The sequence below is a fragment of the Panthera onca genome, chromosome A2 (assembly GCF_046562875.1).
Source record: "Panthera onca isolate mPanOnc1 chromosome A2, mPanOnc1 haplotype 2, whole genome shotgun sequence".
In the NCBI taxonomy this organism is placed as follows: Eukaryota; Metazoa; Chordata; class Mammalia; order Carnivora; family Felidae; genus Panthera; species Panthera onca.
Window position 1 is genome coordinate 72,065,878 of NC_138340.1, and position 25,158 is coordinate 72,091,035.

Consider the following 25,158-nt stretch of genomic DNA (forward strand, 5'->3'; position numbering starts at 1 on the left):
GGCCAGTAGGTAGATGTGGTCTGTTTCCGCCATTGGGAATCTAGTGGATAAGATTTGTGGCTGAGAAATGTGTAAAGGCTTGCTGATGAAGGAAGTCAGAAGGAACTAAAAAGGAGAGAAATCAGCCATTTTATTTGTTCATTACCCAGGACACGTTTGAGGTGGTAAAGGCAGAGGGCTATTTGTCATTTTCTCGTGGAAATACATGATTACGTTTGTTTGGAAGCATGGTGTGGATGGATTATGGTATGACCGGAGTGTAGTGCTGGGTAGCATCGAGGTCTAAAATATTAAGTAATATGCCTATGTGCTTGCATGGAAGAAATGACAGAAAGATTGCTATTTGAGTAGTGGGGAATACCCATAGAAACTGATACAAGAGGGTTCAGGAATGTTGGATAGTTGCCAAAAATAAAATTGATTGGGTTTTAGAAATAGTCTAGTTTTTGTTGTTTATTAGCTTTCTATGAAATTTTGTGCATATGTTACTTAGTTTATAAGGAAACAAGTTTGCAAGTGTAAATGATTATTGCTGCTACTTGCTAGATTTATAGTCAATTTCATCCATCATCGTGCTTATCTTAGAATTTATTTAGCATAGGTTTTGCTAAAATCACTGGATAAGTATCCCTTTTCAAAATAATTATTAGCATGGAAACTCCTACTATAAAGATGTTTTTAAGTGACACAAAGTGACATATAAGTACTTCACATATATAGTGTTGTCACTCCAAAACTACATGGATAGGAGAGAAAAATTGGCGGGCGGTTTTTCCGAAAAGTAAGAATCTCAGAAAATTACTTTGTTGTGGTATTCTAGGACAGGGTCCGTCAAACAATTTTTTGTAAAAGGCCACATAGGTAACATGTGTTCTCTGTCATAACTAGTCAACTCTGCCATTGTAGTGTGAAAGCAGAAATAAGCAATTTGTAAGCAAAAGAGCATACGTGTATTCTAATAAAAACTTTATTTGCAAAAGCTGGCCCACACACAGTAGTTAGCAGATCCCTCCCATAGCATATTCTTTCCAAGTTAAGGCTCTTGCCATGGTATAAAGTGACAAAATAATCTTTTTAAAATTTTTTTAAGTGCAAGACATCTCTGTGGATTTCTAGATTGTATTAGAACCAACTTCTTAGAACTTGCACCACGCTCCGGAAGGCCTTATAAACAAGATGATACACACTAATGACACTGGAGATGTTTCTGGTTCCATTTCACATTCATGTAAGACCAGAAAGAAGATTCCTCTTGCTCCATGGGGTGAGTCCACTGGGCGAGTTTTCAGCAGGTTCACAGCTGATCCCTGTGGGATGCCACTCTTAAGATTCCACTCATTGCAGACTAGGAGAACCATAGACTGCCTTGTTGTTCTGCACATTCCTGGTCAGGTGTCCCTGGGGTGTCCCCAGGGGCTAGATCATCTCCTTTCTGGTGCCATGTTGTTCATAAGCATGTTCCTGCCCATGGGCGGGAATACAGGGATTTTTGTGTGAAGGAGCCTGGGTGTTAAAGTCCGTTCACTGGGTGATGCCTCCTTCAGGCCACTGAGCCCAGGCAAAGGTCTTGCAGGCGTCTATGTGATGGTTGGAGATGCCCAAAGCAGAAGAGGGGGAGACAAGGCCCTGGTAACTCTTCACCATCTGACTGGAGGAGGAAGGGTCTCTCTCTCTCTCTCTCTCTCTCTCTCTCTCTCTCTCTCTCTCTTTCTCTCTCTCTCTGTCCTCCTTGAGACCTCTCATTTGGTAGTCACTGGGTGATTATTTTGGTTCTGGTATAGTGGATGTTGGCCACGTGGGGTTTTAATGATATTTTTGCTGATGATAGGCAAATGAGTGAATCTGGGGGGACTGGACATTCCTACGGGCAGGGTTTACCCTAATGACAGGAAAAATAATCTCTAGTTCCGTTCTCGAATAACTTCCGAAGTCAATGTGCAAATGCTTTCAGTATTTAAATAAGCCAGGAGAACTTGGGCACTTTGCTCTTGTGGGCCCTGTGCTATTTCCTGGGTACTTTCGGCCACTCAAGTGCCATCTGGTGAATCATCTCCTTTAGGGCACGAAGTGAGCCTACTTTGATCTCTCTTTTTTAATCTACGATTTTTATATGGAAATTTCAAGCCTTAAAAGGCAGTTTTCCAGAATGGCATCTAAGAGATCTTCCAGCCTGAGGATACTAAAACTATTTTCTGGGGAGAAAGATGCAACTGAAGATAAATCTCCAAGTGTCTTTCTCTGGCTACAGGTTTTATGATCAACCCAGGCTGTTGTGCAGAGACCTAAAAATCAATGCCTCTCATTCCTAATGAGATCCTTAATGCGCAGTATGATGACAGGCAGCACGAAACCGAATACCGACGACGATACCCAGCACAAATATTTTTACTATGCATTTCCATTTAAACGCGTGTCAAGCCAATTACATATTTATGGGGTTTAAAGACTATTGCACTGGAGCCTCGGATAACACACACTCTTCAAGTCTCGGTTTAGTAGAAGAGGAATTTTAGTCTAATAGTCAAGCCTCTTGCAAGCATGCAATAAATCATCTTTGCAACCATAAGCATGTACAGTTGACTGCTTACCGCGGCTCCGCAGACTCACCCCCACCTGGTAGAATTTTAATTCCCTCAGTAAAATTGATTCCACCAGTTCTGCACATTACTCTCCCTGTCTTCCATTTAGCCCGTTAGTTTGCTGACAGTAGAGTACACAGCACTTAGCAGCGGGTTTGTGGAACCATCAGTCAGGAAATTGTATGATAAATAGGAGGCAGCCAGGTTTAGTGGCACTTCCTTCTGCTCCAGCAGTTTTCCCCTGACTTTGGAAAAGTCATCATGTGGTGTTTTGTCAAGGGCCAGAACAGGAGATGGCCACGGTGCGGTGACTTATTGCACATACACTTGAGTTATGATGTGCACAGCTGCGCTGCTCATGTGTAAATAATAACCCGTGAGGGGGATAATTATGGTGGCTGCTGGCGACACGGGCCTGTGCTTGTCGCGTGGGTTTTCTTGGACAGCTTCTTGGGCCCGTGATGGAATACGCTGCCGATCGTCCGCGCAGAGGCGACGAGCCAAGAGGCAAGGAGAGCACCCAGCGTTGGAGGATTCGGGAACTTTTTTATTTTTGAGAAATGTGTTAGGGTCGATGTCACGTGATGCCACAGCACACGTGGTGTGTTACACAGGGTGTTACAGCACAGGATCGAACCCTTTTTTTCCTTCGTCGGTACCGTGCAGCTGTGCTCAAGCATGTGTCGAGCTGGAAGAGGGATGTTCCATCGCAGTTTCCCAGAAAGTAGCTTCCGAGGTGTGGTCTCCACAGATAAGCGACCCACAAAGTGTAATTGTTTGCACAGATGTTCGTTAGTCCAGGAGAAGTTATTTTAGACTAAATCAAAAGGGAAACAAATAGAAACTGTAAAATACTTAAACTGAGGCCAGATGTCTTTGCTCAAGTCCGATGAGATCCATTAATTTTTGTTCTTTATTTACCCTAATTCCAGAACGCACAGTTCGCAGATTTCCTTAGGACATAAACAATCACATACTTTCAGTCAGAATTAAATTTTTAAGCTCACCAAACACCAAACTCAACAGTGAGAAATGACTATAAAATGCCCCAATAATTGTGTCTTCTGTTTTCCTCTCAAAATAGTTTTGCGGCGCTGGGCCGTTTGCTCTTCGGTTCTGAAAGAAGGAGGGAGGGAGAGAATAAGAGTGAATTACAATCTTGTTAGACACACTAACTTCTTGAAAGTGAAAAAGTGGCAGTGCCTTTCAGATGTCCACAATAGCCCTTCCAGGTTTTCTTGGGGAGGAGATTTTTATGCTGCTTGGGTACACCCTTGATTTTATAGGATTAACAGGTTGGTCTTCGCCTGTGTGCACATAATCACTGCACTTCATTATCAATACTCAAACGATAAGGAGTGTTACACTTCCTGGATGTCTGAGGCAGATACCGAATGTGGAATAAATCCACACGTTTCGAGCCCCGCGTATATGAAAAATGTGGATTTGCGCCCTGTCGTAATTCATCGCTGAACCCACATAGAGAAAATCAGATACGGTCGACACCCACTTATCTGGTGGAGAGAATTTAATCACGCAGTCCACGGCCAAGAGCCAACAAGGAGAGAAGTGAAAAGATCCTCCAGCTCTGATGTGTTTGTCACAACGTCCCTCACCACGGCCATGGAAAATGTGTAGGAGAAAGTCTTAGGAGGAGGGTCAGACTCTGTGAATGCTTGACTTAAACACAGTGCTAGGGGGTTTGTTTCTCTGATTGCTAAGAGCTGATGACGGTGTGCCGAGTTTGAAGTCTGCTGGAGGCCAGCACGTTTGCAGGAGCAGCGACCCCTAAGAGGAGAAGAGAAAGAAGAGCCGCCCCCATGTCTGGTGGCCAACTGCTTTATCTGACTGGAATCTGACTCATTTAGGCCTGTTTCAGAATTTAAAACCAGGAAATATTTTACTGAATGTGCGTCAGACCTTCAAGCTAGTGAGAAAGATTGCTGCAGTCGATTGTATGTTGTTTGCAGAAGGATGGATTAATTTTCATGGAAAATGGTTATGTGAGGTCGGACATTTTGGCTCTGCAGGATGACTGACTTACGTGGCACACTGAATGTGACAACAGTGTGGGGTAAACTTTCCCACTTAGCATTCCAGCTACCAAGATTTGCATTACAAAAGAGCAACTCCCACATCCTTTAGATTTAAGTCCTAAGTGGTGCACTTAAAATATAATTGATTTTTCAGGGTGCCTGGGTGGCTCAGTGGATTGAGTGTCCGACTCTTAATTTCGGCTCAGGTCATGAGGTGGTGGGTTCAAGTCCTGAGTTGGGCTCCATGCCAAGCATGGAGCCTGCTTATCATTTTCTTTCTCTCCCTCTGCCCCTCCCCCCCACCCCCAGCTTGCTCGTGCTCTCTTTCTCAATTTAAAAATTGTATATATTATTGATTTTTCATGTGGAATTTATACAGTGTCTTACACTTTGTGGTATCGCAGTGGCAGTGCCCTGACCATACCAGGATGATGCCTCCTCTCCCTATTTGCCACTCCTCCCACCTTCATCTTACAAGGAGCACAGGATGCAGTCAGTAATTGACCTTTCTGTTACAATATTCCTCTTCCAATCCCACAAGTTTTCTAAGAAATGTTCCAAATCTGGTGGAGCCTTAGCTTTGGGCACCTCCTTGGTTCGGTCAACACTGCGTCAATGGTTTTTCACTCTTACTATATTTTTTCCTCATAACCATACTTGTAGATTCTCAAAGGAAGGCAGCCAGGGCAAAGTTCAACACAAGGGAAGTAAGATTTCATAATTTTTTTTGTTTTAATTTTTTTTAACGTTTATTTATTTTTGAGACAGAGACAGAGCATGAACAGGGGAGGAGCAGAGAGAGAGGGAGACACAGAATCTGAAACAGGCTCCAGGCTCTGAGCTGTCAGCACAGAGCCCGACGCGGGGCTCAAACTCACGGACCATGAGATCATGACCTGAGCCGAAGTCGGACGCTTAACCGACCAAGCCACCCAGGCGCCCCTTCATAATTTTTTTTTAAACCTCATTATAGGGCGCCTGGGTGGCTCAGTCCGTTAAGCATCTTGGCTCAGTTCATGATCTCACGGGTTTGTAGGTTCGGGCTCTGTGCTAACACCTCAGAGCCTGGAACCTGCTTTGGATTTTGTGTCTCCCTTTCTCTCCACCCTTCCCCTGCTCACTCTCTGTCTCTCTCAAAAATAAATAAACATAAAAATTAAAAGAGTTTATTATGTTTACATTCTAAGAGATGCTTGTTGAAGAAAATCTAGAAAAAAGAGAAATGCATAGGGAGGAAAATGAAAAAAACACCTAAAGTCACCCCATGCGCACCTAATACTCGGATATGGGGACTTAATGCCAATCCACAGTGTGGGTGCTGGTCTGTGTTTGGCACAGCCCCCCATTCCCCACTTAGAGGTTCTGTGTCACTTCTTCCAGCCACCACTCAGAACCTGTTCACAGCGCCTCCCTTGGGATCCTCTGGCCACCTGCTACCTCAGGTTTAGGCAAAACCTTCAGATGTTTAGAAAATGCTTGAAGCCCTCCCGAGGCACCTCTGGTGTGCACATCAATTCCCAGGGAAGATTTGGGGCAGTAGCAGCAGGATGGCTCTGTGCAGGCTGCCAGGACAGACACGTGTGGGAGATAATATTTGAAGAGAGGCTTTGGCGTATTTGCCGTAACGCAAGGCTCATCACCGTGGAGACGCATCTTCGCTCCGTCACTGCTTCTTGAAACTCAGGGAAAACTCGAGTATCAGCCGTGCTTCTAAGAATAAAATGCGGCAAAATTCTCTTCAGCTTTTGCAGTGAATCACTATTTAGGAAAAAAAAAAAAAAAAAAAAGCCCTTGATGAGATTTGTAGGAGACCGTGTGCTTACGTTACTATAGTGAAGTAGAGGAGCGGCTGGAAGTAAGTGCACACACAGGAGCCCAGGAAACTCTAAACACCAGCCTAAGCAGGAGGGAGGCTGGTCGGGGTCCAAGGTGAATGTCAGGGCTGTGGGGGAAGCATTCCTCTGTTTGCTCCCAGCCTCTCTTTGTCAGTCTGAGAGGGGTCAGCTCACCTCTTCCGGCCAGGCCCTGTAGCATTTCTCTGGCTAGCCTATAGATTGGCTGCCCTTGCCCTTGTGTGGGACTGTGGAGGTCTGGCCCAGGACGGGAAGGAGGAGAGCATGCATTTAAACTTTAAAATAGTGTGTGTATCATACACTTATATGTAAGTGTAGACATAGCGTGTATGTAGACCCATGCATTCAAGCAGGGACTTTAGAAAATACTGCTTCCTTTAAAAAGCATCAGGGATATGGGAGAAGTGAAGCTAGTATGTGTATTACATCGTTGTCCAAATTTCACTTGACGGTACAATTTAAAAGAAAGTAAGAGTCTTGTCGTCCGTTCCTTTTGGTTTTGTGGCTCCCTCCAGCCCTTGTGCTTCTCTGGGCTTTCTCCCAGGGTGGAACACACATTACTCCCTGTTCTTACTTTCCTGTCTGGGTTTACTGCATTCCTAGCCTCCACCTTCTCAGGTGCCGTGCGCTCGGTCATACTTCCGTAGTACCCGTAGCCTCATAATGCACTTTAAAGAGTTCTTCCACAAATTCTTAAAGTGGACTCCACCCAAGTTGTCAAGACAGTATAACGGTGTTGTGTCGTGGGCTGGGATTCTGTTTCAGGGTGTTCCTCTTACCCATGTTGGATTTTCGTTCTTTTTCAGACCCTTCTCATCTCTTTCCTGCATTCCACCCTCCTGTGCCGATTGATGCGAGACATCATGAGGGGCGTTACCATTATGACCCGTCTCCGATTCCTCCATTGCATGTGTAAGTAATAAAACTTTACCCTTTAATGAAGCAGCACGGGATACTAGCTTTTTCTGTCTCACGACTTTTTGTCAACAGCGCAGCTGCTGGGCTTTGAAGGTGTAATAGAAGTGTAAGATTTACTTTTGAAATACGGCAAGCCTATCTGTTCCTGGACGCACTGAAGCAAATCCCCGTTGCTTCCTGAAGAATGCCTATCACACTAGGTGGCTGGCAAGTATTCACTATATATTTTGCTGACGTGTGTTCTGTGGGCTGTAAATACTAAATTAAAAAAGTAGGGCCCTAATGGGAAGTTACTACTCAGAATATGGATCTAGGAGAGATTGGGTTTGAAGTTTTTCCCGCTAAAACCTGGAAGTCCTGTCCCAGGGCTCGCCAATGAATTGTAATGAAAATGCTGTGGTAAATTTTCATAGCGCCCCATGGTGCGTCCACCAACAGTGACTTGACGGATGGGAATGTCTCTCAAACAAAATGGCACGTGCGATCGCTCACGCGATTTACACAAAGATAAGAGGAAAGCATGACTTTGATAACATACATTAGAGAAGAAAGCAGAACATTTTGTGGAAATAAATATTACCTTACTCAGGTTAGGGGTAAAAAGAGTATTCGGCTTGCAAACTGCAATGCTATTTTTTTGGTAGTCATGTCCAGAAACATTGTCAGATACCGTAATTACTGGAGCTGCGGTCTGGGAGGGGCTCTCCCTTACTAATGGCCTTGATATATACATCTAGTTAGATCTGGTAATCACCCTTCATTCTGAGACAGTAAAGTTAGAAAAGCACAAATAATACTTTGAAGAATAATGCTGGTTATTTCGATGGTAGATTGCATCTCCGTGGCTATTAGTTAAACTGTGTAATTATGTATATGCCAAAGAAAAATGAAGTTGTTTTAAAACAAGTCCTCCTCTGTGAACAGAATTAATTGATATTAACAGCCGTAACTACATGCCCAAGTACACATATAATATTTTACCAACAGTTTTTTGGATCCATCCCCCATTATTGAATTGTAATTTCAGAGCAGATTTGCCTGGAGGTAAGTAATAAATCTGTGGTGCAGACTTCCATAAGCATTAACGGAGAAGTGGGTATTTATAGAGAGAGAATACGGAGACTCGTGACTTACTCTTTGACTTTTCACTGGAACACGAGTGAGTATTTACAGGGTTCTGAAGCCTGCTAAAAATATACTGAAATAAAACCATGAGGCCAATTAAAAGCTCCTATAGAAAGGGAAGGAAATTCCAAATTCAGGCTGAAACCCGTCATGTAACTCACCCCGTTGTAGGGAGGTTTTGTGGGGCAGATGGGACCACAAAGGTCTCCGACGAGGCCCTGCCCCGTGGTGCGGAGCCAGCGAGGGCCAGATCAGCCTTGGTGATGCAGATGTCAGATTCCTCCCAGACTCCAGTCTCTGTGATGTGGTGACTTAAATCAGATTTTTGTGGGATTTCAGAATTGTTCACTCTTTCAAAAACCCTGTTATGGAGCAATCCCCCCCCCAACCCCCACCAGAATGAGTTTATATGACTGAATGAACTAATTCCTATGGGTTCATTATAGTTCGCCTTGTTATTAAATTCAAATATGAGTTTACCGATAAAAATCCCAAGCCTTGGTTCTTTGGCAGAATGCAATAGCAAGCCCTCATGTTGCCCACACCTTGTGTTCTAGACCCTGATTGCTGTACCTTCAGTTTTAGCTCACCTGTGATTAAAAACACCACAAGATGAGGCAGGTCAAGTTTGGAAAGTCCTGGGGTTGGGGGTTGCATCTCAGGTATGACTGCTGAGCTGGGATTTTTATAGATTTCAGGACTTCCTGGTGTTCCAGCCAAGCCTTAGGATGCTTTCACAGCAATGGACTAAATTGTTTGCTAGCTGCCTAAACAGATAGTTATCAAAATTCATAATATAGGGCCAGTAGATAATCCTGAGGCCCACAGAGGAGCCCCAGAGAGCTCTGAGAGGAGTGCCATTGCTGTGTGCAGAGCATAGTGAGAAGGTGGGTCTGTGCCCTCCTGGGACTGCTAGTCCTTAGCAGGGATCTGGGTGGGGACAATGAGCTTATGCAGTTGGCTCCAGAAGGCTAGGGGACATCTCAGATCCCATGTGCCTTTGTAACAGAATCTTCCTTATGCATTATGCATTGCCCTCAGTGGCCTTCCCTCGCCGGGTGGCAGACTCCTGCTTAAAACTCCTCATCCTCAAGTTCTAATTCAGGTATCACCCCTACTGGCTATCCCCCGAGGCTGTTCCTCATTTTGCCCGGTACCTTGCGAAAAAGGTACTCAGTAACACTCAGGTGGCCCATCCGGGAGTCGTGATGAGCTCTAATCCCCCACTTTCTTTAGTCACACTCACCTGTGCTGGGAACTCTGGTAACCTACCCTCGAGTGGATTGGTTTCATCCCCTGGAAATGAGGTTTTCTGCCTTACCCGACTCTCCTAGATTGCAGGAAGAGTTCAATGAAGTCATGTTCATGTGAACGCTTTTAAGAGCATAGAGCTCTAAACAAATGTTGGGGGTTAGCATTCCAGGAAGTGGGGGCCTCAGAAACACTCGCTTCGCTCAGTCATGAACCCCTTCTTGCCTTTGCACCTTCTGAGGTGCTATAATTATAGTAGACGCCTGTGATCATTTTAAGAGCGGAGAGTAATCTAGGCAAGTATGGCTTGGTTGCTAGAATCTTAAAACACCTCTGGGGGTGCCAGGGTGGCTCAGTCAGTTGGGGATCCAACTTCAGCTCGGGTCACGATCTCATGGTTCGTGAGTTTGAGCCCCACATCAGGCTCTCTGCTGCCAGCATGGAGCTGCTTCGGTCCTCTGTCTCCCTCTCTCTGCCCCTCTCCCACTTGTGCACGTGCTCTCTCTGTCTCAAAAAGAAATAAACATTAAAAAATTTTAAAAAGAAAAAAAAAAAGCACATCTATGCTTAGGGGTAAAGCAGTATCCTGGAAAAGTAAAATGCTTTCATCTAGAAAGTGAGTTCCAACATGCTTGCTATATAATTTTCTCATAGAAAATGAGGCCAAGTGAGCTTACAAAGTTTTTAGAATAAACGTGTTTAATTATAAGAAGACAGAATTTGAGGATATTCTCATTATTTTGTACACATAATTGTCCTTCTGGTGCCAGCTTTAAAAATTAAATTATAAGTCTCTCGAAAACAGGATTTGTGTTGATGATGGAAATACTGACAGATCTCTGTTTAGAAGGATGGCAGGCACTGTGATAATTATGCTATCATATCCTATCATTAAAGATTCTATTGAAAGAGGTTTATAAATTGCTTCTCTTTTTAGATAAACCACCCTATATTAAGGCATCAACGATATGGTGCAGAATTAAATTAAAATCTCATAAAATGAAATATGTTCTGTATTAGCTGTTTGACACTTAATTTGCCTCTGAATGAGTAGAGGAAATCACAAATTAACCTGCCTTTGTTTTTCCAACCATGGCTTATTAGGTGTTAGAACAACTACAATTACAGCCTAATAATAACCACCAAGCCTTATAAATATGTACTGAAATGCGTCCCTTAGAACCCAGCTTGTTAAATGCTATGCCTTTAGCTTACCCTACTTAACTCTCAGGGCATTGTCCACAGTGTACTGTTAGGCAGTGTAGACCAGAGTCTAGAAACTCACATTGTTTCGAGTGTCCTGGAAATAATCGTAGAATTTTCTAGTATTTCCTTTCTTAACTCAGAATCATGATTTTAAATTCATGGACTTACAAGTGGGACATGGAATGTAGACATCATCTTTCTTTGAGTTGTCGCAGAAAGGTTGTCATATAAAATATATGATTCCTGCTTTGTGTTTACTTAACTGAAGTAGTTTGGAAATTAAGAAACATTGGAGGTGGGGGATTTCCCCTTTTCTTCTGAAAGTTATTCTCCACTGACTTTACCAGGACTTGTGCCCAGTAGATAAATCTAGAAAAGTGTAATGTTCTGGAAAAATACCAGTGAATGCATCTTATTATATTACTGAGATTTTTTGGAGCATTAATGACAGAACCTGAATGTATATCCAGAATCAAGCAGATTTTTCCTTCCTGGTCTTCTGTGTATTCCATGCCTTGCGTGGTTATCAGGGCTGCAGCCTTGCATAACTCCAGGAGGCCTATTGTAATCTGTGGGGGTGGGTGATGCTCTCTTGGCCAAACATTATTGTATTTTCAGATTTCACTTGGAAATTTAGACAATCGCAATATTAACGCTCCTCTCCCCCAGAATACAGTGGTATGTTTAAGTGACTTACCTTGCTTCAATGAAGAAAGTACTCTTTCTCTTGCATTTTGAGTGCATGTTTTTTGTTTTGTTTTGTTTTTTTTTAATTAGAGTTAGAATTCATTTAAGCACGCTCCCTTTTAAAAACTAGAGGCGCCTGAATGGTTCAGTAGGTTGAGCATCCAAGTCTTGATTTTGGTTCAGGTCATGATCCCAGGATCGGGCTCCAGGCTGAGCATGGAGCCTACTTAAGATTTTCTCTCTCTCTCCCTCTGCCTCTCCCTCCCTTCATCCGCCCCTCCCCCCTACTTGCAGGTGCAGGTGCTCTCTCTCTTTCTCTAAAAAAATAAAGATAAAAATAAACTAGACATAGTGTATTAATAGAAACCCAAATTATAAAGTTTTAAATTCCACGTTTATTCTGGATTTTTACTTGGGAGAAATGTCTGTTTTTTACATAAATTTTTTTTTGACCCAGAGTTGTCTCATTTATGGACCAATATGAATTGAATTTCAGACAGTCCATTTGCTTCATAGTGAACTCTGCAATTCATTTTCCTAAGCGGGGTCCTTAGTGACTAACCCATTACAATAATCGAAGCCCCACAGAGCTTGCCAGTTGAGCCTAGAGCTGCCCTTGTCTGGAGCTGTGGGTGTGTGCCACACTGTGCCCAAGCCTGCAGCCACATAGGCTACCCCATATCACCATCCATGTCACTCATTCATTTCAGCAAGCCAGTTTCATCTTCCCTCTTCTTTGGAGAAATGAGCGCTCATGTTCCGTTTTATTCGGCGTCTCTTTATTCTCTCGCTTGAGTCAATGTGGCTCTTCCCGGGGCTGCCCGACTCACTGGAATTATTCCACCTAAGCAAGAAGAGGTGTCCCTCCTACTGAAAGTGGTCCGCAGCCTGGCGCCTGGGGAGAGGACTCCGTGCACAGCCGATCATTAATATTAGCTGTGACATCGAGTGCCCTGGAAATAAGTAAGGCTTTTCCCCATGATTGTGACTGCCTTTTAGGGAGGAGAGCAGGAAGATGAGTAGCAAGGTTGGAGCATGAATAAATACATTTCTTTCCAGGGAGAGAAAGGTCAAAGAAAAGATGCATCATTATGGTAAAAGCTTAGACAGAGGAGGAGTAAGGAGGTGGCTGGTGCTGCTACTCAGTTCCCGTCCCTCTTTTCTTCCCGCCCTCCCTGAAATCAGCACCTGGCTTGTCTTCCTAGGTCCTGTCCCTATCACGAGCGCATGTAAGTTGTTCAAAGCAGCCTTCAGTCTGGCCACTTACTTAAAATTTTGTGATGGGCCCATACACATGATAGTGGTTTTTTTCTTTCTGTTCCCTCCAGTAAAGTACAGAGATTGAGCAGAACCTTGTATTTGTATTTGGGGGCATAACCAGTTTGGACTGTTTGAATAGTACAATTTAAAATTAACAAAGTAGGGGTGCCTGGGTGGCCCAGTCAGTTGAGTGTCTGAATCTTGGTTTCGGCTCAGGTCATGATCTCACAGTTCATGGGATGGAGCCTTGTGTTGGGCTTCAGCTGACAGCCTTGGAGCCTGCTTGGGATTTTTTCCTCTTGCTCTCTCTCTGCCCTTCCCCCACTCAAGTACACTCTCTCTCAAAATAAATAAACTTAAAAAAAAAAGAATTAAAATGAACAAAGTAGGGGTGCCTGGGTGGCTCAGTAAGTTAAGCGTCTGACTCTTGATTTGGCTCAGGTCATGATCTCATGGTCAGTCATGAGATTGAGCCCCCTGTCAGGCTCTGCACTGAGCACAGACCTGCTTGAGATTCCCTTCCCCACCTCTCCCTCTTTCCCCCTCTGACCCTCCCCTGCTTGTGGACACTCTCTCTCTCTAAAAAAATAATAAGTAAGATAAACAAAGGAAAGTCCTTTTTTTCCATTCAGTGCTCTACCGTAAACATTATTAGGACTGGTAAAGTACAATGACAGATTCCATCAAATAGCTATAGCAAATATTGTGTAACACCCACTCGCTCTGCCAAAAAAAAAAAAAAAAAAAAGAAGAAGAAATGAACTTGATTATAATTACATCTCTGGAGTACAAAGACTATCTGTGTGTTTCTTTGCATTTTCTGGGCCAGATCCACACCTTATGCATAAATATTCTTTTCAGGAATGATGATGGGCTATTTGTCTTAGGCCACTGGAGGATCACTGCCAACGTCTTTCTCCTGTTTTTGTTTGTTTACTATTGTTAGAGTGTATCACCTTTATGCCAACAAGGCTAGCACACTTAGAACTCAAAATCAAAAGCTTAATTAATATTAAGATTATATTAGGAGCACCTATAATGATGTGATGCTCCTTAGTGCAATGCATTCCCTGGTACTAAATCATTTACTGGTGGTAAAAGTCCATAGTCACCTAATGTGACTGGGTACTATTTAATATACATTTATTGCTGCTTCCCCGGCCCTTCATATGGAAATAAAGTTAATGAAATTAACAATCTTAAATGGAAAACCTATAAAGGATAGCACACTTCCAAAAAGAGGGGGGGGGGGGAAGAAATGAATAGATAATACAACGTGAGAAAATATATAATGGCCATAGCTGTTATATGACATTTTTGCCTAATTAACTATGGGCGAGGTGCAATTTTAGACACTTGACATAATTATCTCCTATAATTCTTAGAGCAATGCTATGTTGGGGTGGATACTACCAACCTTATTGTAAAGATACAGAGGCCTTGACCCAGAGAGATTACAAGGCTTGGGAGTAAGTAGTGCATCAGATGTTATGACCCCCTTTATACTTGACTATTTTCCTCTGCTTGTGAAAATCAACACTGCAGATTTTGCTGGTCTAGTCTATGCTTCCTCGATGAGCACAAAATAGTTGTAACAGTACCCGATAGGAAGTTTTCAGTGTCACTGGCTGTCAGTGTCTTATGCAGATTTCTAAGGTAGGAAATACGGCAGCGTGAAGAGCCTTAAAAAGCCTTTTGACCCAATAAGCCTATCAATGGCTGGAAAAATCAGATACACATCAATGTTTGCGGCTGTAGAATTTGGGACACCAAACAACTGGCAAGTTTACATATCCAGCCATAGGGGGTGGGCTGGTAAATTGTGATTCGTCAGTTGGTAGCCTATTGGGCAAAGCCTAACAGTTTTACACTTGAGAAGACCGTATTAAAACATGGGTAAATAATGGTCAGCGATTATAACGGTGTGCTGTATAGAACGTAAGCCATGTTGGACTAGGTCACCACATGTGTCTTCCTGGGACCATCTTCCCTCAGATACCCATGGCTTGCTCCCTCATGTCGTACATTTGTCTGCAGTGATGTCTCCTTATCTGAGAGGTCGTCTTTGAAGACCATCAACTGAGCAGTTTGTCAAACTGCCCTGTAAGCCCAGTACAGGCCCATGGCCTGGTTTTGTGAATAAAGTTTTTTGGGAACACAGCGACTGCCACTTGTTTACTGTTGTCTGTGGTGGCTTTAGCAATCAAGGGCCTAGTTGAGTACCTGAGACAGAATATGGCCTGCAAAGCCTAAAAGATACTTTGCCAACCCCAATCAAAAATAACACCCCCTTTTCAGCCCTACCCTTTGTCCCCTTTTTCTGCTTTATCTTTCTTTTTTTAAAGTTTCTTTATTTTGAGAGAGGGAGGGAGAGAGAGAGAGAGAGAGAGAGAGAGGGAAAATGAACAAGTGAGGGAGGGATGGGGTGGTGGTGGTGGGGGAGAGAGAATCCCAAGCAGACTCTAGCAGAGCCTCGATGCTGGGCTCGATCCCATGAACTGTAAGATCATGACCTGAGCTGAAATCAGGAGTCGGATGCTCAAGTAACTGAGCCACCCAGGTGCCCTATATTTTTCTTTCTTTTTAATCAGTGAACACGTGCACAGTATTTTCTTCTTTTAGACTTTCATACTGCTAATCCCAACCCTTTTTCATTGCCTGTCATGTCACTTTAAAAAAGCAAATAGCTCTTATTGTTTGGTTATCATTTCTCATGATTAACGGAAAAAATGGAAAGCCTGCCTAATTTTTAAGAACGACTTTAGACCACCTTCATGCAAAGTTCCTTGTGTAAGTATGAGAAGGTGGGCGAGTTTCAATCCTGAAACTTTAGACATTTGAGTGAGCCCGGCGGCCTAAGTTTAGACCAACCAGTACACGTTTCTTATTCTGCATCAAGAAATGAACACGAAACAAATAAACGTATACTCCAAGGGCATAGCACTTCTTTCTGTTTTGCAGTATTTCTAATGACTGAAATATTGAATTCGGTCATCGGTTGCAGAGAAAGCAGGCCCTAATTATAGCGCACATTCACAGAGTCTGAGCGGCAGCTTCTTGGATAAAATTCCTGTGTTCTTTGTGCTGCGCTCAGCGGTCAGGTCTGGGAGCAGATATTGACTGGAGGTATTCACGGTCACTGAACCGGAAGCCGCCGGCTCTATAGAGCCTGCTGTCAAACCTGTTGCAGGGGGCCTGGGGGCTACTGGACTGTAACAGACTTTTTTCTTTGAGTACAATGCTTCCACTCATGTTAAGCCTGGCTTCAAAGAAAACAGAAATTTACTGCCATGGTTGTATTTATTTTTCAAAATATGCGTTTGAGAAAATGGAACTTGAACGGGGTTTGTCCCAAAGGGAAGAAAGACACTTTCAGGTGAGTTCCCTGTGATGAATACCACCCGGACCAAAGCTGCCCTGCCCGCTGTGGCCCTCTCTCCTTCTCTTAGGTAACAGAACCCGATTTTTCCACCTAAACAAAGACATGCCATTTCCTATAGCGGCACAGCAGGCTGAGTTCATTTCAGACCTTTCCCCAGGAGAACAAAGGCCTATGACACAGGACTGCCTGTCACTCATTTCTTTTTTGTTACTCTCGCATCCCTATCCCTGCCCCCAACCATATTCATATGTCAGAAAATAAAATGGTCGCAGATTTGTTTCCAGAAACCTGCCCTTGCTAACTTTCTGAATCTCAAGTAACACATGAGCAAGATCTTTGCATCTTTGGTGATACCACGGACCTGGGCATACGGAAAGGAAGCATCGGGGAAAAGGTCAGTTTTGAAACACATTCTCTGAGTCCTAAAGTTAGGGGGGTGTTTTGGCAGAACATTCATTAGATAACTGTATTGAAAAGAACATTGAAAAAAAAAATCTTGACCATTTGTAGTTTTGGTGTAATCTTTGTTAAAGACATATCAGAATAGTAATGGGTATCATTACATTGCAGTTGGGTAAAAATCCACACCTTGGTCCCATGGTTTATTGGTCCCATGTTTGCTTCCTGAGCTAACCCAGCTCACATGGTTTTCGAAATTCTGGTATGGAAATACATCAAGTGCAATGCTAGATCTCTACCCTTTGCTGCTGCCTCTCCCCTCCTTTCTGTCTCTGTCTCCCTCCACACACACACACACACACACACACACACACACACAGGAAGAAAAGAATGTACAGGAATAGCTAAGAAGTGGCAGAAACTGCCTTTAGGACATGAGAGTGCATTCCCAGTAAAGAAAAAAAAAAATAAAGGCCTGTAATCTAACACCACAGATATTCTAAAATCCAGTCACTTAATATTCTGGTTTATGCAGCATTTCACATGTTTATAAGTTATAGATATTTAAAACTTAATTATACAGCCTCAGAGAGATTACAGATTCATTAAAAAGTTCTCCATTGGGACTGCTCTAAGGGAATTGGAAGTTTAGCCTCAATCTGAAAATCTAAACTAATACCAAAATGCATTATTGTATAGAATCACAGTTAAAGGGGGTTTTATAGATTCACCTCTGAGAGCCCTGTGGCACTGGGCAGTAGTTATACCTGTGAATAGTTCCTAAGGAGCCCCATCCTCCCCAGGCCCCGTCACCCCCTGGTAGTCAGAGCTCTGCCTGAAGGAGTTACCTTAAGTCCTTGCAGGTTAAGTGATCCCCAGGGCCTTGCACGGCTAATGTGCGTCTCCCGCTGCCTGGGAATGAGTTAGGGTCTAGCCAGGGAACCACCAATACTCTTCTTCTCGGGACATTCAAATAGTACCCAAATATCGCTAAGTTCATCAGAAATGAACAGCATCTCTATTACATGGGGCCAGGGTGGGTGGAGGGGTGGGAGGGAGCAGGAGAGAGAGGCACTAGCAGTTAAATGATCTGCCTCATTTGCAAAACAAATCACCAAACCATGTTGCTTGAATATGATTTACATTTTAAGACAGAGTCCAAAGAAAGCATTCCGGGCTTACTAAAATGCCTCTTGCCTCTATTCAAAGTACTCTCTGGCTCCCCCTTAGAACAAAATTCCCATATTCCTAGCCTACACGTTTGCCACATAAGTGGTGCACACCAGTAAAAGTTTTCAGAAACAAATTCAAAATTGTCAATCAGTTACAAAGACTATCAGAGCTCTGAGAGGGAGTCTGATTTTAAAAGGTTTCTTACATCATATTTGCCTGGGATATTACAGATTAATGTTAGAACTACGGTTGACCTTTGAACAATGTGGGGATTAGGGGCACCAACCCCCCAGTGCAGTTGAAAAGCTGGGTATAACTGTTGACTCCCTGAAAACCCTAATTGCTAACCGGCCTGCTGTCGACCAGAAGCCTTAACAGTAACGGCGACAGTTCTTTAATACATATTTTTTATGTTGTATGTGTTATATACTGTATTCTTACAATAAAGTAAGCTAGTGAAAAGAAAATGTTAAGAAAATCACAAAAGGGAAAACACATTGACTGTAATATGCTGTTTTATTGAAAAAAATCTGTAGGTAAGTGAATCTGCACATTTCAAACCTGTATTTTGTTCAAGGTCAGCTGTATATTGGAATATATTATTTATGTACCTAATATGTTTATTGGATTTTTAAAATTTAAAGTAAGTATTCTTTGTATCTTCATTATTTGACTACATATATTATGTATTCTATGCATCCACACAGAGCTCACTTCTGTCCATTTTCTGTGTGGTAATTTCAGTTTGTCCTTGGGATTAGTACACATGATCTTCCTTCTTAATGGAAGTAGTCAAGAGGGGACAAGAAGGTCAGTCTAAAGTATTTTAATCTTGTTTTAATGACCAAAATCGGGTCACCTCAGTCTTTGGATTTCAGGACACAGCGATACATGTAGTTATGTGTATTCAGAGACGGATGATCTAAGTCAACGTTCCACTGGAAATCAGGAATTGTGGGTGTGGGGGCTGAAAAAAGGGGTCCAACTTCCTGTAAAAGACAGCGCTAAGCCCACGGAGGGCTTCTCTCCAAGTCGGATAGTTACCCTCCCTGTGAATGTCATATGCTATTTGCACGAATGTCATATGCTATTTGCGTGAGAGGATTTTCTACATGGAGTCCTTGAGCATTTCGTGGGTCTGGCCCCATTCTCTAGAATGTGGCTTGCAGGCTGTGTGGGTCTGACCTGGGCAGTTCGTGCACTTGCCAAGGACTTCCTGTGATCTGAAGAACAGTCAGAAGATACATTACGCCCTACGTAATCTGTGTTAACCTTCCCGCCTTGCCCCGTCTTTTGACCCAGGCAGACATAGGACTTTGCAGTTATTTTGGTTATTGTTGTATGCTGTTTCTCTGTTTGTTGGGAGGAGGGAGGTATGTGAACACTGAATTGCGAGGAATGAAAAGTGGAGTCTACCCCTTCCCCCCCAAGTGTATCAGAAAGAAACATCCTTCTTGGTCTGTTTGCTTTGCAAGGGCGTTCTTTGATGAGGCCTTTGTCGCAGGGCCCCACTGAAGGCTCAGTGTACTCAAGCTTTAGAAAAGGCTATTGGCCCTTCTTTGTTTTCTTTGTTGAACTGTTTATTTTGCTTTCTTCCCACGAGGTTCCCTGGCCTTGCTCTGACAACGCTTTTCTGCATGAATTACATTCCTCCGGGCCACAAGTCTCCAGATTCTTCCAGCCCATTTGATTCCAGCCTGTGTGATTAGTCCATCGCTTCGACCTGCCGTGGGTCCCTGCCAAGCAGGGTGCTTACTAAGTGCCTCTAACATGGAGACCTAAAGACACTTGGTAGCCTCATTAGTTAGAGGGTGGCACTCCATTCCAGTTTTGCAACACAGCTGCTGTTGAAGCATCATGAGCTTTAAAGTCGCTGAAGGGTGATCCTAGTCATTTGGTTTCCTTTCCATGTGAATAAGGCTGTTGGAGGAGGGTAGTTCAGGCAGTTCAGGGTATGACACCCATGCCCAGTTCAGTAGCATAAATCATCCTGGGCAGGGAGTGGAGGGAGGGGGTTGGGGGGAGCCCATTAGCTCCATTTAAGTTGAATCTGCATTTTGAAGGAATTTCATATTCGTTTTCATAAAATGCATTTCTGTGTGTTTAGAAATAATGAGCAACGGTCATAAAAATTATTCAGATACCTTAATCCTAGCCGTGATATTTTCTTGTGCATATATGTTATTTTCTGAAGTATGGTTAATGACTGAGACAGAGATGAGCAATTACCAGGCTTATGAATTAATGCTTTTTAAACCTCTGTTAATAAAGATTAAATATTTGGGTAATGAGGTCTACCTTCATTACAGGTATTGGTAAAACACTGTGCTACCACTGAAAAAAAAAAAAACAGATGTCTTAATAACAAAGTTCTGTCAGAGATCTGTTCACCTTCTGGGTGAACATGGGTTCTGGAAGAACCCATCCTTTTACGCCTGAGCGCCTAGACTCTAATAAGCAGGTGGGGTATGTGGTACCTTCCTGGGAACCTGCATTTCTTGATTCAGTGCCTGCAAGTAGTTTTGACTTGGAACTTCCCAAATGAAGACCCAGGAATTTGCTCAAAGTGATTGATCACATAATCTGTGATGAGTATAAATACCTATTTATACATAGAAGCTCTTCCTTCATGACCTGGGGGAGGCCCCAAACAGTACGGCCAGGGCATGGCCCTGATTCCTTGGGGTCCTCTCCTTTTTTTGCTGGGCCTGGTTTGAACTGGGCTCCTGGTGCCTGATCTTTGTGAGCCCTGGAATGGCCATAAACTGTGGGGCACAGACTTTCTGTGGAGGGGCCCTCGCCAGTCTTCTCTTTGGCAAATAAATGCATTCACTCTGCGGGATCACAGTTCTTCACCCAGGGAGGATTTGTCTGGAAGGTGGCAGTTAAACCTCTTTTGGCTAGACGGGCGCTTTCTTGTTGGAATGGGCTCTGAAAACAGATCCCCCAATGAGCTGAAACACAGCTGCCATGACACTTCCTGTACCACATTACAGTTTTGCTCAGTAATCATCTCTGAGCACACCCCAGTATAAAGTTGGTTATCTTAGCCCATGATAATACTCTTTTCTTGGGTTTCAAAGTGTGATTTCAGAAAATTCAACTATAACTCTGCTGGCATATGGCTTGTGATGATCATCTTCTTAAAACCAGTTTCTACGTTATTTTCCAAAATAAATGTGGCCCTCAGTTAAGTTCCATTCTCTGCTCTGTCACAAATTAACCGGATCCTTGAACACTGTCCCTGACCTCACTGAGCCTCCTTGGTTTTATCTATGAAATAGAGTAGTTGGAGTAAATGATCTGTAAGATCCTTAACATCCCACCGTTATGGGCAAGTTTTGATTTGTTCATTGTTCCCCTTTGTGTGGGGCACTTAGAATAGGAATAGAATATGAAAATATTGTGGCGCTCATGTCATTTTTGTCTCCTGCCCCTCTTTCCTTCTGTGAAGGTCTGCGGGGAGAGTCTTGCCCACACCCAGAGCATGTCTCCCTCATTCTTCCTCATGCTCTCCAAGTGATGCTTTGCACATCCCTCTGCTGCCAGCACAGAGAGCCATTTAAATATCAATATTCAAACAGGTTGCCTTTGGAGTAAAAAGGTAACTGGAAAGCCATACCATCTGTTCTATTAAGAGCCTTAATAATGTTGGGGCACCTGGGTGGCTCAGTTGGTTGAGCATCCAACTTTGGCTTAGGTCACAATCTCGCGGTCTGTGAGTTCGAGCCCCGCGTCGGGCTCTGTGCTGACAGCTCAGAGCCTGGAGCCTGCTTCCAATTCTGTGTCTCCCTCTCTCTGCCCCTCCCCTGCTCCTGCTCTGTCAGTCTGTCTCTGTCTCTCAAAAATAAAGAAAACATTAAAAAAAAAAATAAAGAGCCTTAATCATGTTAAAATATAGGTGTATGGAAGCATATATGCCCATATTTGTGTTTGGTTTGGGGTAGTTTTCCTTTGTGTTGAAAATCATAGACTGGGTTTGAATCCAGCTTAGGTATTTAGGTAGTTAGGTATTTGTCCTATGGAAGCCCAATTTCATTATCCAATCCCATTTTCCATCAAGAACTCAGTGAAGGAGCATATAGATAGCACTTAACACCTGCATCTGTCGGGTCACAGGTATTTGACAAATGGCAGAATTACCTAATACGTATCCATCATATTACCGTATTTGAGTCTAGTCTAAGTTGTGCGTCCTTTTTCCACCTGTCCCCGTCTCTGAAATTGGAACGTGACTTACAACCTATAGCGCTTCATGATCACTGTTGGTGACGTGGTAGCGGTGAGGAAGTTTCAGGTATCCATAACAAAATTATTTCTCCTTATATTTCCCTTTTTGTGCAAGTACTGGAGTGATCCATGATAAAATCTATGTGTGAATAAGTCTAAAAGACCTCTTTTGGTAAGTATAAAGCGAGAATTGAAAGTGATAAGTATTGTCATTCTGAGTGGTACCTAACATAATGCTGCATCTTTATTTAGCTCAATAGCATCTTGCCTTTGATGAGATACAGTATATAGCATATGTAACACATATATATTGTGTCTGTAGGTATGTAATCAGCAAAAAAAAAAAAAAAAAAAGTCTTTCATTGTCAAGTTTTTTTACCCCAAGAGCACAGCCAGTTTTTCCCAAGTGTTATAATAATGTGCCTAGTTGCAGGAATGTAAAGTTAAAGTATAGACAATGTTTGGGAAATGCTGTTGCTGCCTAAACCCTCCAGGATGAAGGGGAGGACGGCTTTAGCCTGGAACACTGTAGAGGAGGGAAGCATGTGTTGTGTGCAGGTTGTGTTGGCATATTTGTGCAGATGCATAGCACAGGCTCTCGGAGGGTAAGACTTCATGATTAATGGTGTTTATTCTTGACAGAAGCCTCCTTTATTTATCTGCAATACAGTTTAGCGATTTTATCAGGCACCTGAATGAAAAATATTCAGTCATACCAATATTGCAGTGTAAATTGAGTAGAGTCACTTTTTATTATATCTTTCTGCCTTATCATCTGCACAGTAATTTTCTAGCAGAGGTTTGATATGGAAAGGCTGGATTTAGCTGTACTTGACACAAAGCCTCTTCAATTTCCCCTAAAAGTTCAGGCTGCTCTTAGAAATGTGTGTGTGTCTGTGTGTCTGTGTGTGTGTGTGTCTGTGTGTGTATAATATATAAACCCTCCCTCTTATCCAGGCAATTTCAGGATTTGAAAGAATAAAGATAAAATGCACAAACCTGGATGGGAAAAGTGTTGTTAATATAAAAATATCTAATAGCTGTGAACTCACTGGTAAAAAGCTCCTTTAGTGTTTAAGCCGTGGCTCAGTACTGAGCCTTTGGCGTGGCTACGTGGTCCCACTTTTTTCTAATCAATCACCATCCAAATCCAATCAGCATAAAACCAGACCCTTTCATTTCTCCTGGGAATAATATCAAAGTTGAAGTCCAGAGTGGCCCAGGGGGGACATTAGTCGCTGTGCTGATGGAAAATGCCATTCAAGAGAGAAAGGAAAGGAAATGAGATCCCATTTGTAGGACACTCAAGAAAAGAGTCCCTAAATTTTCAACCAACTTTATTTAAGTAACAGACTTCATCACATGAGGTGTCGGAGCTCATCAATGGCAGACAGGGACAAAAGATTTGAACCATAGAAAAATTACGCGATTTTAGGACCAGAGAGACTTTAAGCCTGGTGGGTCGAATGGAAATCCTCTCTGCCAAAGACTCACATTTTACAAATGAGCCACGTAAAGCCCAAAGAGCCATTTGCAGTAAGCGTGTGGTCCTAGGCACACATTCTCTAAGAGTCATAGGATCAAGCCAGGAATTCCAGCACACCATTTAGACATTTCCATGTGCTTAAATCTGCCCCTGCTGTGGCATCAGAATCCTGGCTTTCGCTGTGAAGAAGGGGATAGTAGTTAGTACACCTGGTGGGTCCTTTTCCAGTGGCCAGGCTCCTTGTCTCTTTTCCACAGGGATGTTCCTCCCTGTGTCCAGGGCAAAGCTTTCTGAAGCCAGGATAGTCACGACCCTACGGAAATTCTCATCCCCTTACATGGAAGCTAATGCTTCCTTTCTGTTGAGTGATATAGACAAATTATTCCCTGGTACATTAGATATACTCTGGTCCCGTATTTAATTTATTTTTGAAAAGTCTGATACCTTCCCAAGGGTGAAAATTCTGGAACGTTGATAGGTATATTGGGGCATAAAGTCTTAGCACATAGTAGAGTCCTAGAGGTCTATAGCCAGTGAAGTCTAAATAGCCTGCCAAATCAAACGGGCCCACTCATTTTACCTTTACTAGGCCGGAGGCACCTAGCGAATCTTGGGGATTTTATTCTGGAGGAGAGCCATTTAGGTAATTAATAATAGTTCCTTGATGAACTTCCCTATTATCCCTTAAAGTAAGGATAACTTAAAGAAGGAGAGAAAGTGTGAGTCAGATATATTTTGCCAAGGATCATAAGAGACAACCCTGAAAACAACCTAGTCAGTAGTTAATAGTAATAATAATTATTATGAGGATTGTCATAGTGATGGAGTATAGAGAAAGTCGACACCGGCTGGTGGAAGACAGACCTGTGCTCGGCATGCCAGATTGCTGCTGAGAAAGGATACTCTGGCTGATTCTTGAAATAACCTCTCAAAATAGAAATTAACACAGAAGACTCATACTCATCTGGGCTCAGAATTCCAGATGCACCCTTGTCTTTGGCATGAATATTCCCCATACCACCTGCATAAGGGTTCAACGTGAAGCAAGGATTTACTGTTGGAACCTAACTTCCTGTTTCTAATTAATTATTTGCACCCAATATCTGAAGCCTCCTGCTAAGTGATCTCTCAGTGAAATAACAGATCCTGGTGTGGGGGCTCTCAAGATTTTTAAAATATCTCTTTACCTTAAATTGTTGAAATTTCCAGGTAAATTCCCACAGACTTGTGTGTTGAGTTGGTTAACTCCAGCAGTAAGTTTATTTATTTTGAGAGAGAGTGAGAGTGAGTGTGAGAGAGCATGAGTTGGGAAGGGGCAGAGAGAAGGAGAAAGAATCCCAAGTAGGCTCTGTACTATCAGCACAGAGCCCCACATGAGGCTCAATCCCATGAACCATGAGATCATGACCTGAGCTTAAATCAAGAGTTGGACACTTAACTGACTAGGCACCAGGTGCCTTTAAATCCAGCAGTTCTTTTTTTTTTTTTTTTTTTTTTTTTGAGACAGAGTGTGAGCAGGGGAGGGGCAGAGAGAGAGGAAGCAGGCTCCAGGCTTGGAGCTAACTGTCAGCAC

General features: G+C 43.0%; 1 protein-coding gene across 4 annotated transcripts in view; it reads left to right on the top strand.

Moving 5' to 3' along the window:
* The window catches only part of GLI3 (GLI family zinc finger 3), a 283,446-nt gene that overhangs the window by 151,884 nt on the left and 106,404 nt on the right, over window positions 1–25,158 (top strand). For all 4 annotated transcript variants that reach the window (XM_060632184.3, XM_060632185.3, XM_060632186.3 and 1 more), the window contains one exon: window positions 7,275–7,380. In XM_060632184.3, the coding sequence (XP_060488167.3) occupies window positions 7,275–7,380 (106 nt within the window). The remainder of the gene's footprint in view (window positions 1–7,274; window positions 7,381–25,158) is intronic.